Source organism: Coniophora puteana, assembly GCF_000271625.1.
Source record: "Coniophora puteana RWD-64-598 SS2 unplaced genomic scaffold CONPUscaffold_7, whole genome shotgun sequence".
Taxonomy (NCBI): Eukaryota; Fungi; Basidiomycota; class Agaricomycetes; order Boletales; family Coniophoraceae; genus Coniophora; species Coniophora puteana.
In genome coordinates this window covers 1,185,178-1,200,438 of record NW_006913059.1, presented here as the reverse complement: position 1 = coordinate 1,200,438, position 15,261 = coordinate 1,185,178, and the positions used below count along the sequence as shown (strand labels likewise).

Genomic DNA, 15,261 nt, shown 5'->3' with positions numbered 1-15,261 from the left:
CAGCAGCCAACGAGTAATCAGCCATATTATCGACGCTGATCATCGGAGATATAGAACCCGTACAAATAAAGAACTGAAGGGACGGAGACGAATATGTGTGATATTTTAGCAGGAATTCACAAGGAGAATAGCGAATGAATAGCACATACTCGACCGATCTGTTGCTGCCGGAGGAGCGAAATCTGGACAGAGACGTCAATGGAGGTAGACATGAAATGAGTGAGAACATGGGCCGTGGTCTTGGCACCTTGACAAATTATGCCTCACCTATATACCACCATGGCATCAATTTAGCGGAAAGTTCCCGTTCACATCTTGGTTTACACTGCTGAACCGAGTTGCAAAAAACAGGACGCTGACCTACCTCTCGATCAGTTCGGAGCACAAGAAACGACCTGGATAGGGAACGTTTTGATCTGATAAACGGGAAGCGAAATTTATATAACCGCCTCCCAGGTGTAAAGAAACGGAAGATTCAGCCTGACTTTGTGACATCGAGTCTATCATAAAGTCTCAGGAATTCCTATGTGAGTAGCTCTTGACTTGACTACATGGGATGTGCGTAGTCCGAATAGTCTCTGACAAAAGTTTCACTTAGAGCACGTTTCGAACAGTTCCACGTCTGATGGACGCGCAGTAAGCTTGCACAGGAGCAGATATATGGGCGCTGTTAACTTCTTTGGAAGTTAGCGTATATCTAGCACGTTGAATAGTACCACATGTCACGGAGTAAAACGTTTCGAACTATGAAGATGATGATTTGAGCGCCACCCTGAACTTCTTTTTCCCAGTATCCATGTTGACAACTGGACAAGTCCGAACCGTCCGGTCATAATAGTCGCATCGGCTGTTATTCATCTTCAACACGGTCAACAAATATCTGTTGCTCACTTTGCTGCAATCGACTCATAAGGTTGGTGGTCCTTGTGTACCACATTGAAAGCTGGGAATAAACCCATGAATTCCCACAACGACGGTGACGCTGAAGACAACTTTTGAGACAACTTGAAGTCGTCCTATTGGAGTCTTTATCGGAGTGGATTCGTCCCCATGTATCCTGAAGCTGGAGACATTGTGATCTGGTAGTCGGCTCAATCAGCACAAGCACCATCGTGCCGTGGAACGTAACTCTAAGCAAACGAGTAGAAGACTATACGAGAGCCTTAGTGACAGTGAGAGCGGGCAAAGCCTCAGCGCCAGCAAAGGTACCCCCCGAGTCGCCAGGAAAGGCGCCCACGGTATATTCCGACAGCATGACGGATCCGGAACTTTAATGACTCCGGGCCTCCGGCCGCCCGGCGCATTTGCCGCGATACGACGGCGCGACTGCACGTTGCTCGCTGTTGCTCGTAGCTTCCCCGACACATCTTCGCTGTCCTCGACTCCTTCATCACTGGATGTTTCGGACATTTACCGGGCGTGCAAACCGCACCTCATCAGTACCTCGGCTAACTGTCACGGACATCCTCCACCGGACGTTCGTCAGCGGGCTCGCAGCACTTTCGGTCTATGGTCTTTTCCTGGGCTATATGGTCCACCGGGACACGCTAGCTAGGGGACGAGGTGAGTTATGAGCTACAATGCCTTCTGTTACCTGTATCTGATGCTCTGGCAGAGGTATGAATCTAAGTCGTGAGTTTGCTAAGACAAAGTTCACCGAAGTTGTAGGTCTTGGCCGTGCGAGAAGCTGAAGTCAGAGAGCAGGAGCAGCAAACGGTGCGTATATGCGCGTCATCCGACAAGTCCTGTGCTGTAACCATTGTCTCCTCAGAGCATATTGGAGGCCCGAGAGCAAGCTCTGGCAGAGGCTGCAGCGGCTACACTTCAGAAGTAAAAGGCACGATTCTGAATGTCCATCCAGCCCAAACTGCCACTCTCTCCATGCCCTCCTATGCAGTCAATTGGGCCACTTCAGGAGTCTTCGGTAGCTCAATCGGACTCACACGTCGGTCCCATGACTTCCTTATAGAAAGGAGCAGCGTACTTCCAACAGTCTATCGCACAATAATCTAATACATGCTTTGGACCAGTACCAAAGAGAAAGACGTCCGAGCCCCTACTACTCAAGACAACTCAAGCCATGCTGCGACTAGCTTCGTGAAGTTCAATGTGCCAAGGCCAGTGACTGGGTCCCAGCCCGGCGTTGCATTGAAGCCATCGGTACCGCAACCAGGGTTGTCTCCGAGGGTGATATCGTTAAAGAGCGCCGCGAAGTTGGTCGTGTAGATCTGCATGCACGTTAACAAGGCCGAGAGCGACTGAGCAAGAGAGATACGCACAGTTGGATTGATGAAACCGATAGTGGACTTGCCAGCGGCGAGACGGGCATCGTTGATCATGGTGAAGATCGCACCATTCACAGGCGAAGCGCATGATGTTCCGTAAACGAGCTCGAATTCACCATCGATCTGTCTTCGTTTTAGCGCTGATGTTCTTCACGGAGAACAATGCAATCCTCACCGCCACGACGTAATTAGCACCGTTAGCGGAGATGTCGGGGTAGGCGCGCGACTAGAACTTGGGTCAGTACGTGGATTTTAGGAGGCTCGCCGTCGGACTCACCCCGCTTGTGTTGTACATGTAGGACGGGACATCAGGAGGATAAGTCTTCAGATAGTACTCCACAGCTTCCGCCTGGTATGATGGCATCGCGAAGTAGTTGCTGAATCCTCCACCCGAGTAGATGACCTCCTCGCACGCCATCTCGGGCTGGTATTGGTACACCGTCGCGTTCGGCTTCATCATCGTGGCCCCGACCGAGGTCACGTACGGGCACGTACTCGGGAACGTCGGGTTGAACAGTGTGCCATTGACGGACTGCGTGCCGTTGGGGAACAGGCAGAGGGCATCGTTGCCCGCGACGCCGTAGTCGCCCGAGCTGTAGAGCACGGTGACGCCCATGAGCCCGAGCTTGGCGTACTCGGCACACTGGCGCGCGGCGTAGAACTCGGTGAGGTCGGCTTCGTTGTATGCGTACGAAGTGGAGATGACGTTGGTGGGCTTTGCAGTTCCGCAGTCCTGGGGACCTGGATGGTTTGTGGGATGAGTATCGGAAAAGAAGGGGGTAGCGTGCCCAGGGCGTACCTTCGTAGCCTCCACCGTAGGGGTCAGGGTAGTACGCATCCTGCGTGTAGTTGTTCCCTCCCTCGAATGTGCAGTACGTGCCGTCAATTGCGTCGAGGAAGTTGTTGAACGAAGCACCTAGAACGCAGTTTTAGTATGTATGCACATTTGTGCGATGTATGACGACTGACCTTCGACCATATCACCAGCCTGATACAAGGTCACGGTCTGTTCGCTGCCTACGAGAGTCATACCGTACTCCAAGTCGAGGTCGGACTCTCCGTTGTAACTGAAGTTCTGGTACTCCGTCTGCGCATACCCTTTCAATATCGTCCTATCAGTGTTGAACAATCGCGGATCACGATCAAGAAGTACCTCCATCGATCGAGACCATGTACGGGGCAACGCCGTACAGATCGGTAGAAAAGTTGGTAGCAAACATGTCGAGGTCAGTCTGCAGATATGCTTCGGGTGTATATTCGACTACATGAACACGCGTGATTAGCGAGAGCTTTTCCAGAACGCATAGAAGCGAGATTGAAAACAGCACTCACCAATTCCATAGGTGTTATCTGCGGTGGCCACCGGCGTGTAGTTTAGGCTGTAGAGTGCACGCAAGCAGTCCGGAGTAATGTACTCGTAACAAGTAGACAAGTCGGTGGGAACGATGCTCTCTGCATACTTTCCCGCAGACTTGGGCCCGCCCCGGAAGGACTTCGGGATGACCGACTGAGGCTGAGTCTGAGGCGTGGTCTCTGAAGAACGACTAGTTAGGCGCGCGTCAAAGTGGACTGTCGGGGTGACGAAGTCGACGTGACGTTTGACATGGCTCGGAAGGTGGTATTCGCTACAGCCTGAGCTTATGCATCAGTAGAAGGATGAGAAAGGATGGAGAGCCATAACGCACCGACGTGCTCCTTTCCGCTGACGTGGCTGTACACACTGTACTCGGTCTGAAGCAGCGCTTCAGCCTCTTCGATGGTAGCATCGACCTCGATCCAACCCTTGTTAGGTGAGAGCCTGATGCGCTCCTTTTCGATACCGTTCTCCGTGAGCCAGTCGTGGACGGTCTTCACAGTCTCACGATTTGGCGAGAACTTCTCAAGAACGTCCTTGACCGACCAATGTTTCCCATAGTTAGGGGAGTGCGGGTGGGAGACATCCATCACGTACTTCTCCATCTCCTCGATGTTCTGCTGAGTGAGAGCGAACCGGAGCGGGAGCGCGGATCCAGCTGCGTGTTTGCGACCGTACGACCACCCTTGCGGGAGGACGATGCGCTTCTCGTGTAGCGCATACGGCGAGATGGTCGGTTCAGCAGCGGCGAAGAGGCTGAGACTCAGCGCGACCAGGGAGAGGAGAGACCTCATTGTGACGACCGTGACGGGAGGGGCGACCAGGACGCACAAGGGCAGTAGGGCCTCGAGACCATGTTAAATACAGGTCGTGTGGGGAAGAAGTGGTCGACAGCATGGTCAATCGAAGATAAGGCCGAATATACCGTAAAGGTTCCACAAGATGTTCGCGACGCTCACAGGATGCTTGCCTTTGCCGAGGCAATTCTGGGAGGTGTGCCGTATGGTGAGTGAGATACAGTGGCCCTTGCCCTGGATGATCTGGGAATACGAAGTAAGCTTAGTAGAGTGTCTTGTCTATCTTTGTGTGATGGACGACGACGGTATGGTCACGAGAGTCATGACGGTGTCGACTGCGACTTGTGACGGTCTGTGTAGATAAATAGCTAAGACGTGGGTGAGCGGCCTCGGTCGTGGTTCCGCCTTTCCCAAGGATCTTGATGAGGTTGCGCGGGAGCCATGGCATCGCAAGCACTTATTCTTAGTGGCATGTTGGCGGGTAGATCGTCCGGGGTTATGAAATAAGATCTAGGCATTTAGCAGTATCATCAACAAGATATGATCTGCGCTCCTGCGGGACAAGAAACGAGCTCTGAATGAGTTTCCAGTGAAGTGAAGGACATGTACATGATCGACCAGGAATTTGTGCTGCTACTAAAACGGCGTCGAACCACCTATGATGCTCACAAACTCCGATTCTACCTCCGCCTCTCCGCAAAAACTTCAAGCTGCATTCGCCCCTTTGGACCTTGATGCAACTGTAAACGCTTAAGCGCCGCTAGCTATGAAGCACATAAAAGTGTCTCTATGAGCTAGCTACACTGAATTAAGAGGCCGTTCTACAATCCATGTGCATGAGGTTTGAAAGTTTGACTCAGGGTGCCGTTGATTCAACATTGCATCTCCGACTCCGACGAACAGTGACACGCGGTATGTGTTCTAGCCTCCTTCCTTTATTACCAATGGCAGCAAATGACGCTCGGGCTGCCTGGAAGCTTAGTTGACCTTTTGGCAATGTATCTAACGAGCGTCTTCCCTACAGAACAAACGTGCCGCAAAGTGGTCAGGATCCCCAGTCTAGCCTCGCGTCCGACCCTCGTCTAGGCCCCCGGATTTCATCATTAGTCACTGGGCCTTGGAGCACTACGGGCCAGTAATATAGCGGGACATGACCTCGTGTTTATCGACTCTTCAATGGCTCTCTTCGAAATCTGGGAGGGTTCTACTCTATAATGAGCTCCTTGCTGCTTGTCAGCAGCAATGGCTCTTGACAGCGTCCACGCACTCAATCAATTCATCGATAGTGCTCTCTTGAAGAGCTTTGACTGCCGCGGCCTGATTTTTAGGCATGGACAGTCAATCAAACTGTTCTTTGTCGAAAGGAGATTGGACAGGGTTTTGTACGTGCAATTTTCTTTATCCTCATCTGAACCCGCTCGGACTCGAACACAAACGCTAGATGTTGCCGTTGTGTTTGAAGCCATTGCTCTCGCAGTGACAACGTTCCGCCTCGCTCTTCGATACTACACGCAACGATGGTGGTATGAGGATCACGCTGCATCCATCGCTCTGCTCTTCGCGATCCCCTGTGCCGTTTCTCTCGGCTTATTCTTCGTACCACTTCGTGAGTTCGGATATGCTGTGGAAGGATTGGATGTGTTTATATGAATCGTGGTTTATAGGATACGATTCACCGGCTCGTTGCGATTTCAGATTTCGGATCATCGCAGTCTGGTTAATGAATATGACGTACACCTGTACACTGTGGTAAGCCCCACGCAGCCTATTTATGATTGCTTCACCGCCAACCCTGTCCCACTTTGTCTTAGGGCTGCGAGAGCCAGCATTCTTCTATCTATCCTGCGTATCTGCCCATTTGTTGGGCTAGCGCACGTCTTGTACGCCTCCCTCTCATTCTTTGTGATTAGCTGGACGGTCTCCCTTGTTACGAAGTGCGCTATCTGTGCGCGAGACCGTACGTGGGAGCACCATGCTCCTGTGCTTTGCCCATTAGGCGCTCCTACCGCGATTATTGAGCTGACCGGTACATATCGAAGCCCCTATTCTCATTTTCTGTTCACTTACATGATGTTCGTGCAGCCGGCGTGGTCTCGGACACCGTCCTAATATCCGCTCCTATATATATGTTACGGGGAATTCGCCTGCCGCATCGTACGAAACGGCTCATTCTCGTCACATTTTCCATGGCTGTCTGCAACTCCTTCGCCAGTCTTGCGCACATTCTACACTTATTGCCGCCGGTTACACCCAACATCACCCTCAGTGCGCCAATTACGGCGTCAATCCAAGCAAGTTTTCGTTTATCCCCTGTCTGTCAAGCCTTCGCTCACGATACTCGGCTAGACTTCGGTTACACTCATTGTCGCAAACTTGCTTGTTGTAGTGACCTTTGTCAACCGTGTTATTTTCAAAAGACGTAGTGATGATACTGAAATGTCGGTTCATTCGCTAGTTATCCCCGAAACCGAAGCTACCCCCGAAACCGAAGCTACCCCCGAATCCGAAGCTACCCCCGAAACCGAAGCGGACGTTGAGGCGGCGATCCCGACGGCTTCATGAAGCCGATTAGGTCATCACAGCTCATTCGCTCGCCCCCAGAGGTGGTGTTTGTTTCAAGTTTGTTTCGCTCTTTGTCGGGGCTGTTTATCCCCGCTATCCCTTCAACATCGGCAGATTCATGGAGCCGTATAATCATTGGCAACTCTAGAGAGCGGCGAAGGGGAGTACAGGATATACACGAGTGTTGTAGTCGGTAGACAATAGATTAATGAACCGTTCGTGCCTTCACAACAGTGCTTTGAGCTTCCTTTCCCTTGTCGTCTAACATTGGCCAATTTAACCCTACTTTACTACCGTATACTATTCGCTGGGTCGCCGCGAGAAGGATGGGGGTGTATCGAGGTCGACCACTGTGAGGTTGCTTTGTACGCTTACACAACTTTCGTCACGAAACATTCTCTCGAGGTCGTTCCCGTAGAACTTGCGATGGACGAAGGTAAACATGACGAGGATGTTGCACGTGATGAGAAGGATGGCTATCTGAAGCGGGAGAACGTTAGCACCTACACGCCAGCAGCTTCAATTCAGGTAAAGCGGGAAGATACACTTACAAGGAGCTGAGATATCATGATTGTCAAGTTTGGAGTTAAAATGAACATGATTGCGCCATGAACAACCGAAGCAGTGGCACAGATAAAGCCCATAGAAAGGGCTACCAGTGCCAGTCTACGTGAGTTCCCTGGCATAGAGCGATACGTGATATACAATGGAAGCGTGAGGATGACGACGGCACCAGATATATCACCTTTCCGTGTTCGAGTCGACGGCGGGTATACAATAGCTCGTAAGCGATGCCTCATATCAAATGTGAAAAATGGCCGGCTCACTGGTGAGATTCACAATATCAATGGCCAGTCCAACTGAGCAGGTCCCTGGAAACGCAGTGGCCCATTTCGCGATGGCGCATTTGGCCAGCCTGAACCCGAGAACGGTCGCCCACAGCACCACAAAGAGGAGAACGGTAAACCACGAGACGGCGCGTTGGTTTGGTCCTTTAGGTAGCAGCCGAAGGGTAGAAATAAGAACGCTCAAACGAGAGCACCATGATGAGGACGCGTATGATGCTACGTCGATCCATACTCCAACAATGTGCTTTAGATCGTGCGGGCAGACATCCGTACATCCTGAAGAACGAACGCGATATAAGCACGAGGGAAATGCGATGATAATGGTCGGGAAACGCACCCATACTAGCAAAGACGTTATAGAAGAGGCAACCAGTAATGGCGAAAAAAGCAGCCAAAAAAACGGCGCCATCCTCCCACCACAACCGGCGCCACGAACACCGGACAGCTAGTCGAAATACGGTCACCGCGACCGCGGGCACCAGAAAAACAATCTCAGCAACTACTTGCTAGGTCAGTTTCGAAGTCTCCGACAGACAAGCGATGAAACGGACTGAAAATAGAGAGAAAATCGTGTTTAGCTCCTTGCTCCGGCATGCTGGAGGAAGCAAGTGGAAGCGGGGGCAGGCGCGCGTACTGAAGGTACCTGGTCTCCCATGAGCAGACCTTTATGGATTGCGGAAGATAGACGTTTCTTATACAAATAGAAGGTACCGGCGGATAGCTTCATGATGTAGCAGGCGCCTAAGCGTTCAAACTGAAGATCGGGGAGGAACGCGGGTATTGCCGAGCCACTTGCAACACTCCTAATTATAAGCAACTCACAAGCGCCAGCAAGCTCCAATCCTGGGACCGTATACGGTACTGCGGTGGCTTCGCATTTGTATAGCGGCTTCGCATTTGTATAGCGGTTGCCCAGAATCAAAAGGAATGGAATCGCGGTTCGGTTCGGTGGATTCATTTGCAAAATCCCTGGCTTGAAAGTATTTAAACACGTGAAAGCGATGGGCTCGACTCGTCCGAGTCGGTCGGTGTACTGCCCAACATAGCGTATGTATGCTTCTGCATTGTCCCATTACCCGTTTTACAAGCAGGTCAAAAAGAATCGAACTGATGTCTCTAACGCGCGACTCGTGCCAGTGCCCTTCCCGAGCCAAATGTTTCTCAAGGAAGTTCGAGCCACGCTGCCAGTAGCTTTGGGAAATTCGGCGTGCCTAGACCCGTGACAGGGTCCCATCCGGGCGTAGCGTTGAACCCCTCGGTATTGCACCCAGGATTCGTACCCTCAGTGATATCGTTGAACGCCCCAGCAAACTTCGACGAGTAAATCTAACGTTAAAGTTAAAGAGCGAGCATATCTTCGAGCACGAAACGATAGCTCACCGTCGGGTTTATGAACCCAATAGTGGACTTGCCGGCTGCGAGACGGGCGTCGTTGATCATGGTGAAGATGGCTCCACTCACTGGCGAGGAACACGAAGTCCCGTAGACGAGCTCAAATTCACCGTCAATCTGCCGACAATCAATTTCCCGACCCGGGCGGGAACAATGATGTACTTACGGCTACCACATAGTTTGCGCCGTTTGCGGCAATATCGGGGAACGCTCGAGACTGGTGCAATTTGTATTTAGCGCCCACACCTCGGAGTGCAAGCGGATCAGCGCTTACCTTTCCGGTCGCATTCCAAATTGTCGGCGGGTAGTCCGGAGGGTAGTTCTCAAGGTAGTACGAGACGGCTTCCTCCTGGTAGGATGGTATGGGAAAGTAGTTGCTGAAACCGCCACCGGAGTAGATGACCTCCATGCACGCCATTTCGGGCTGCGGAGAGTAGACGCTGGTGTTGTTCTTGACCTGAGTCGCACCGACGGATGTAATATATGGGCACACTCCGGGGAAGCTGGGGTCAAAGATCGTCCCGTTTGCGGTTTGCGTGCCTGGGAGTGAAAGGTTGGGTGAGTTGTCTAGACATAGGAGAATAAATCGTCGGAAAAAAATGCACCATCCGGGTTCAAGCATAAATCGCCGTTGCCGGCGACACCATCATCTCCGGAACTGTACAAGACAGTCACACCCATGAGACCGAGCTTCGCGTATTCCGCACACTGACGCTCAGCGTAGAACGGCGTCAAGTCTGCCTCGTTATAGCCGTACGACGTTGAGATGACGTTCGCAGGTTTAACTGTTCCACAGTCCTCGGGACCTAGTCGATTAAGGGAGTAAGAAGGCTGTCATAAGGCACAGGGGATGCAAACCGACCTTTGTATCCGCCAGGGTACGGATCGGGGAAGATAGAGTCTTGGGTATAGTCATCGCCGCCCTCAAAGGTGCAGTAAGATCCGTCGAGAGCATCGAGGAAGTTGTTGAAGGAAGCACCTATGCGAAGCCAGAATTATGATGGGTGAAATTATTCTGCGAGAAGACAAACCCTCAATAATGTCCCCAGTTTGGTACAAGGTTACGGTCTGAGCACCCGTGACGAGCGTCATGCCGTACTGAAGATCGAGATCAGACTCTCCGTTGTAGTCAAAGCTCTGATTGACTGTCTGCGGGTACCCTCCATCGATGGAAACCATGTACGGCGCTTTACCAAGTGTATCGAGCGAATAATTGAGCGCGAACATCTGGAGATCGGTCCACAAGTACGCCTGCGGAGTATACTCGACTGTGAAAATCAATGGGGTCAGATCGACATGTCCATGAGAGTATATGTATGCTCACCAATCCCGTAGCTGTTCTTGTCGGTAGCGACCGGCGTGTAATCCAAGCCATAAAGGGTGCGTAGGCAAATGGGGGTGATGTACTCGTCACACTGTTCAACTTCGCTGACGGTCTCCGTGACTTTGCCGCCGGACTTGGGTGAGATACCGACACCTGGAAGGCCGATGTTGTGCGCAGGCTGGTCCGCGGTACTCAGTGGAGGCTGGCTCTCGGATGTATCCGAGCGGCGGCTGAGCTTAGCGTCGAAGTGAACGCTGGGCAAGACAAAGTCAACGTGGGACGTGACGTGCTCCGGGAGGTGGTAAGCCTCGCAAGCTGCATTCGCAGTTAATAACGAGGGATCAGTCTCCAAGAACATGTCACCCACCAATATGCTCCTTCCCGGTATCGTGCGTATACACGTGGTACTCCGCGTTCACGAGTCTCTCCGCCTCCTCCACAGTCGCATCCACGTGGACCCATCCTCTCGTCGTGCTGACCCTCGCACGTCCTCGCTCAATACCGCCCTGCTCGAGCCAATCCAACACCGTCACGATCGACTCTTCGCTCGCGGCAAACTTACGCGCGACATCGCCCGCGGTCCAGTGCTTGCCGTAGTTCGGAGATTCCGGGTGCGCAACATCGAGCAGGTACTCATCGATGCTGCCAATGTTCTGCTGTGCGAGAGCGAACCTGAGCGGGAGTACGGCATCGCTGGCGTGTCGACGCGTGCGAGTCCACCCGGCGGGAACGCTACGCCGGCGTTCATGGACGACGTGAGGCGAGAGGAGTGGCTCGGCCGACGATACAAGGGCGAGGCCCAGGAGAACGAGTCGGAGAAGTGGCCCGCGCATGTTGGTAGCTGGCTTCGAGAACAGGCTGCACTCGCAGAAGGGCTTAACCAGTCGGTACACTCCCTTCCCTTATAAAACCGTACGAGTCGGCTGTTCAGCATCCCAGATTAGACGCTGTATGCGCGTCGAGGTCGTGAAGATGAGTCAGAAGTTCCCATTATAGCGGCACCACTCACACGACGGTACCCATGGCGGCCTGCAAGCAGATGGAACGCGCCTTATCGCGTTTTCCCTCCATACATCAAGGGGTAATGTTCACAGAACGATGGGGAAAAGTCTCCGGAAAAACCTCTTCAACGAGCAAGGCTTTGGGCTTCAGGTTCTCGCATGGTTAGAGCGCATGTCACCAGACCACGCTAATACCGTAACTGCCGTGATCAGCGTGCGTTACCACCCAATGACGAACCAAAGTTACTTCACATAAGCCAGAGAGAAGTTGGTTAGGGCGGAAGTAACAGTGGCGAATAAAGCCATGGGCCAACCAAGCTGATTAAATGTTTTGAGGCCTCAACACAAAGAAAAGATCTGTTGCCAAGGCTCTCCGCTAGCCATTTCTGTCGCCGGATCCAATACGAGATCCGCCAATAGCTGATCTTGAGAAAAGCAAAGGACAAAAGTGTTTCAGGGGTTGAAACGCTGACTGGCGAGGTAAAAGGCTTCCCGCATCCCCGCTGATTGTCTCGTATGCCAATGTTCCTGATGTAAAAGCAGAGAATAATTCCTTGACCGTGGATGAAAGGCAGAGTCTTTCGAACTTGCAAGGTTGGGCTGGACGCCGGGGAAGGGGACAAAGAAAAGTCGCTTTGGCGAAAGTTGGGAACTCACGCGCGAACGGAAGTTACCGAAGGCTGGTTTCTCTGCAACTCAGTGGGAACCTGTTCCGCGCTGATCGAGGTGATAAAAGTTGATACATGTCCTTCGAAGACTACTCTACACACCTATACACCCGGTACAACAGACCGAAAAGGTCACTCCCAATGGATTCCAGTGAGACTGGGCTGCTTATAAAGGTGCGACACGGCCGCGAACGATCGCTGACGTCCACCAGAGCTGGAATCATGGACAGCAAAGGCACCAAAGGCCTCTCGCATGTACTCACAGGGACATACACGACTGTGTTGAGTGGCTTAGCTTTGTAATCCTAAGAACAAGTCATTGTACCGCGGCGACCTTGCTGTATCGGCCAAAACATCGCTCGTAAGCTAGGAGCATTTGCTTAGCCAATGACTGCCATGTGTTTTTATTCAGGACTCAACGTACTCAACCATCATACATCATTACTTGGCCCAAAACACGTCGAATCAAAATGGAAGACGACTCATTATGTCCGGTCTTATAAGGATACGACTTGTTGTCTGTCTACGAGGAGTGCCTACTTTCTGTTGCATCTATTACAGCCCATCCATGAGTATGACGGACATGGATGTTTGTCTTCGGTCGTCAAGTGGAGAGTATCCGCACAGATGTCAAAACCGAGTGAACACTCGCGCCAAAGCCTTTGGAATTCATGAAGAAGGTGCTAGATGACGAAGCCGAGTTGATCGATGATCGGTCATCCGAGGGAGAAGCAAGTCAAAACTGACATCGAGGGGCACACACCCGCACCGAGGATGTTATAGGACGAGTGACAAGACCGCGGATGGGCCAGTGATCATCAATAAAACATTGAGAGGCGTTGCGAGGGGCTGCTTTAGTACGTATAATGAATAGGTCGCCGAGGCATGGACTTCTCGTGCATTTCATTGATTGTGATCGAGACAACGGTGACGGAGCTGAGGTCATCGAATCTTGGATATGGAGGTGCAAGACGAAAGTTGGTGAAAGCCACGGAATTGAAGCGTAGGCCAGGGAGACGAGGCAGAGCAGCAGAGGAGGCAAGAACGAAAGAGGATGACAACGGTCTCCAGGTAAGACCAGACATGGAAGGGAATTGCTGACATAAGAACGTGCTTTACGGAGACTACGGCGTGAGTGGCCATGTGGCTGTGTCGTGCATATTGGCTGGGGTCGCTTCATGTCTTGCTTGGACTCCGGCGCGTGTTTTGATTGAAGGCTGATTAACGTTCCCTCTCTTTTCGCTGCCACCATCTCCCCAGAGCCACTCACCACTTCCGCAATCCACTCACAGTCAAAGCAAGCTTTCATTTCCCGTTATAAGCCCAAGCCAGCGCCCACTCTCATGATCACTGTTAGTCCCTTTCTGTCACCTCTTTCATTCGTCGCTACCTCTTCCCTGCCTATTCTCGTACTGCTCTCCTTCTCACCCACCCATCCACAGTCAGCTTGAAGTTGCCTGCAAGTCTTTCAATTCACAAGAATGCTTGTAGATCCGGAGGTTGACCATGAGAGCGTTGCGCGCGGCAGGTGGTGGGAGACAAAGCTAAGCGTCGTCGACTGGTCCGTCCCCGCCCCACTCCAACTCAAGCGTCGTCGCTACTGGCGCAAGCACTCGCCCATTCAGCCCCCTCACTACCATGACCTCCTTCTCCGACCATCTTTCCCCTCTCGCGGTCGTTACGGCGCAATGGCAACCAAAACGACTACGCCCGGTCCCGCCACTCTGACCGTCACAGCTGTCGACCATGGTAACCACACAAGCCTAGGTGTAGAGGAGGTTGACAAGGAGAGTTGGAATGATGGTCTTATTGGTGTGCGGATGGCGGAGGATGCTCTACAGCAGTTCGAGACCGACGTGGGATTCCACTATAGCATCATGCCGGATGTGGTGCTCCAGGAGTTCCTGACCCGCCACTTGGACGTCGGCTCGGAGGTGACCAACGAAGACCTCGACAAGATTCGTGACATATGGCTCCATCGTCTCCATGAACTCGTCGGCGAGTATGTCGTGCCCGAGCGCCCTGCTCTCAAGCTCGATGAAGGTGTGCCTGTTGCCACTCTCCACGTGCCTGACGCAACTTTGCTTACGTCCTTCTGGCAGACTTTCGACCAAGGTCGGCGCTGTCTTCCTCGGAGTACGATTCAGAGCACTCGTTTGAATCTGAACCTTTCCCGTGTACCCCGACACAGAAGCATAATATTGAAGTGCGCGTGCAGCAGTCCCCGCCTACTACCGGACCTAAGGAGCTCCCGCAGCCCGTCACTGTCTCTGCTCGTTCGCCCACCCCTACCTCCGCCAGCCCTGTTCATGCTCCGAAACAGTCGAACGGGCGTTCGCGATCCGCTTCCTCCCTTGCATGTGGGTCATTTATACCCTCGACGTCATCTCGGTCCCCGTCGCCACCCGACTTTGTGTTCCCAGCGATCAACGCCAACTACCAACATCTTCCGCCCAACCTGCGCAAGGACGACCAGGGCTTCTACACACCTATAACTCCACCGGGTTCCCCTCATCGTATCCGCAAGGAATATGCGCTGGGTCCTTCAGGCCTTTCGAAAAGCACGTCCGCCGCGTCGCTTTTGCCTCCACTCCTTGGGGAGAACCAAACTCGGAACTCGCGCAAGGCGTCTAAGACGCGTGAGATCGTGGATCAGCTGCGCAGTGGGGGCGGCGAGAAGAAGAAAGCGCATACACGTGCCAGGGCCTCTTCCGGCTCTGCAGTCAAGGACGCCGCATCTCGCCGCAGCCCGTCGGGTGCCTCGTCGGCAGGCTCGTCCAGCGGCGGCGCGGACGGCACCGCATCGATGGAGTTCCCCACAATCATGTCGCCACCCAAGGAACGCACTGCCTCGAGTACATGCCGAAGGGACTCGTCAGCTTCATCGTCGAATGCGCGTTCGAACACGCCGAAGCAGCGCAGTCCCCAACGCAGCATCGGGAGCGCTAGCACCAGTGGCGCCGACAGCAGCAGCAGTCGCACGAGCTCAGTTTCACCTGACTCCGTATGGTCCACTCCGTCGTCGTCAAC

At 52.8% G+C, this 15,261-nt stretch overlaps 5 protein-coding genes across 5 annotated transcripts; 3 read left to right on the top strand and 2 right to left on the bottom strand.

The window, feature by feature from the left end:
* Positions 1-1,397: 1,397 nt before the first annotated feature.
* CONPUDRAFT_56910 (uncharacterized protein) lies at positions 1,398-1,574 on the top strand (the record flags this gene model as incomplete). The annotated part of the gene is made up of 1 exon (XM_007770813.1): positions 1,398-1,574. The coding sequence occupies one exon, from the start codon at positions 1,398-1,400 to the stop codon at positions 1,572-1,574; it is 177 nt and encodes a 58-aa protein (XP_007769003.1).
* Positions 1,575-2,063: 489 nt separating this feature from the next.
* Positions 2,064-4,433, bottom strand: CONPUDRAFT_57073 (subtilisin-like protein; the record flags this gene model as incomplete). Its single annotated transcript, XM_007770828.1, has 9 exons — positions 2,064-2,228; positions 2,280-2,408; positions 2,461-2,511; positions 2,563-3,026; positions 3,085-3,201; positions 3,255-3,383; positions 3,439-3,546; positions 3,618-3,917; positions 3,971-4,433. The coding sequence occupies 9 exons, from the start codon at positions 4,431-4,433 to the stop codon at positions 2,064-2,066; spliced, it is 1,926 nt and encodes a 641-aa protein (XP_007769018.1).
* Positions 4,434-6,100: 1,667 nt separating this feature from the next.
* Positions 6,101-6,888, top strand: CONPUDRAFT_166019 (uncharacterized protein; the record flags this gene model as incomplete). The annotated part of the gene is made up of 4 exons (XM_007771261.1): positions 6,101-6,185; positions 6,248-6,462; positions 6,519-6,727; positions 6,783-6,888. Coding segments are annotated over exons 1-4 (558 nt in total), but the record flags the coding sequence as incomplete, so codon positions are not given.
* Positions 6,889-8,828: 1,940 nt separating this feature from the next.
* Positions 8,829-12,019, bottom strand: CONPUDRAFT_105544 (subtilisin-like protein). The gene is made up of 11 exons (XM_007771260.1): positions 11,811-12,019; positions 11,572-11,763; positions 10,930-11,509; positions 10,563-10,877; positions 10,270-10,506; positions 10,101-10,217; positions 9,844-10,044; positions 9,513-9,778; positions 9,405-9,455; positions 9,227-9,355; positions 8,829-9,172 (listed from the first exon to the last, which is right to left on the bottom strand). The coding sequence occupies exons 3-11, from the start codon at positions 11,393-11,395 to the stop codon at positions 9,008-9,010; spliced, it is 1,947 nt and encodes a 648-aa protein (XP_007769450.1). The 5' UTR covers positions 11,396-11,509; positions 11,572-11,763; positions 11,811-12,019; the 3' UTR covers positions 8,829-9,007.
* Positions 12,020-13,434: 1,415 nt separating this feature from the next.
* CONPUDRAFT_166017 (uncharacterized protein) lies at positions 13,435-14,663 on the top strand (the record flags this gene model as incomplete). The annotated part of the gene is made up of 4 exons (XM_007771259.1): positions 13,435-13,583; positions 13,674-14,274; positions 14,334-14,346; positions 14,423-14,663. Coding segments are annotated over exons 2-4 (816 nt in total), but the record flags the coding sequence as incomplete, so codon positions are not given.
* Between the last annotated feature and the right edge of the window lie 598 nt (positions 14,664-15,261).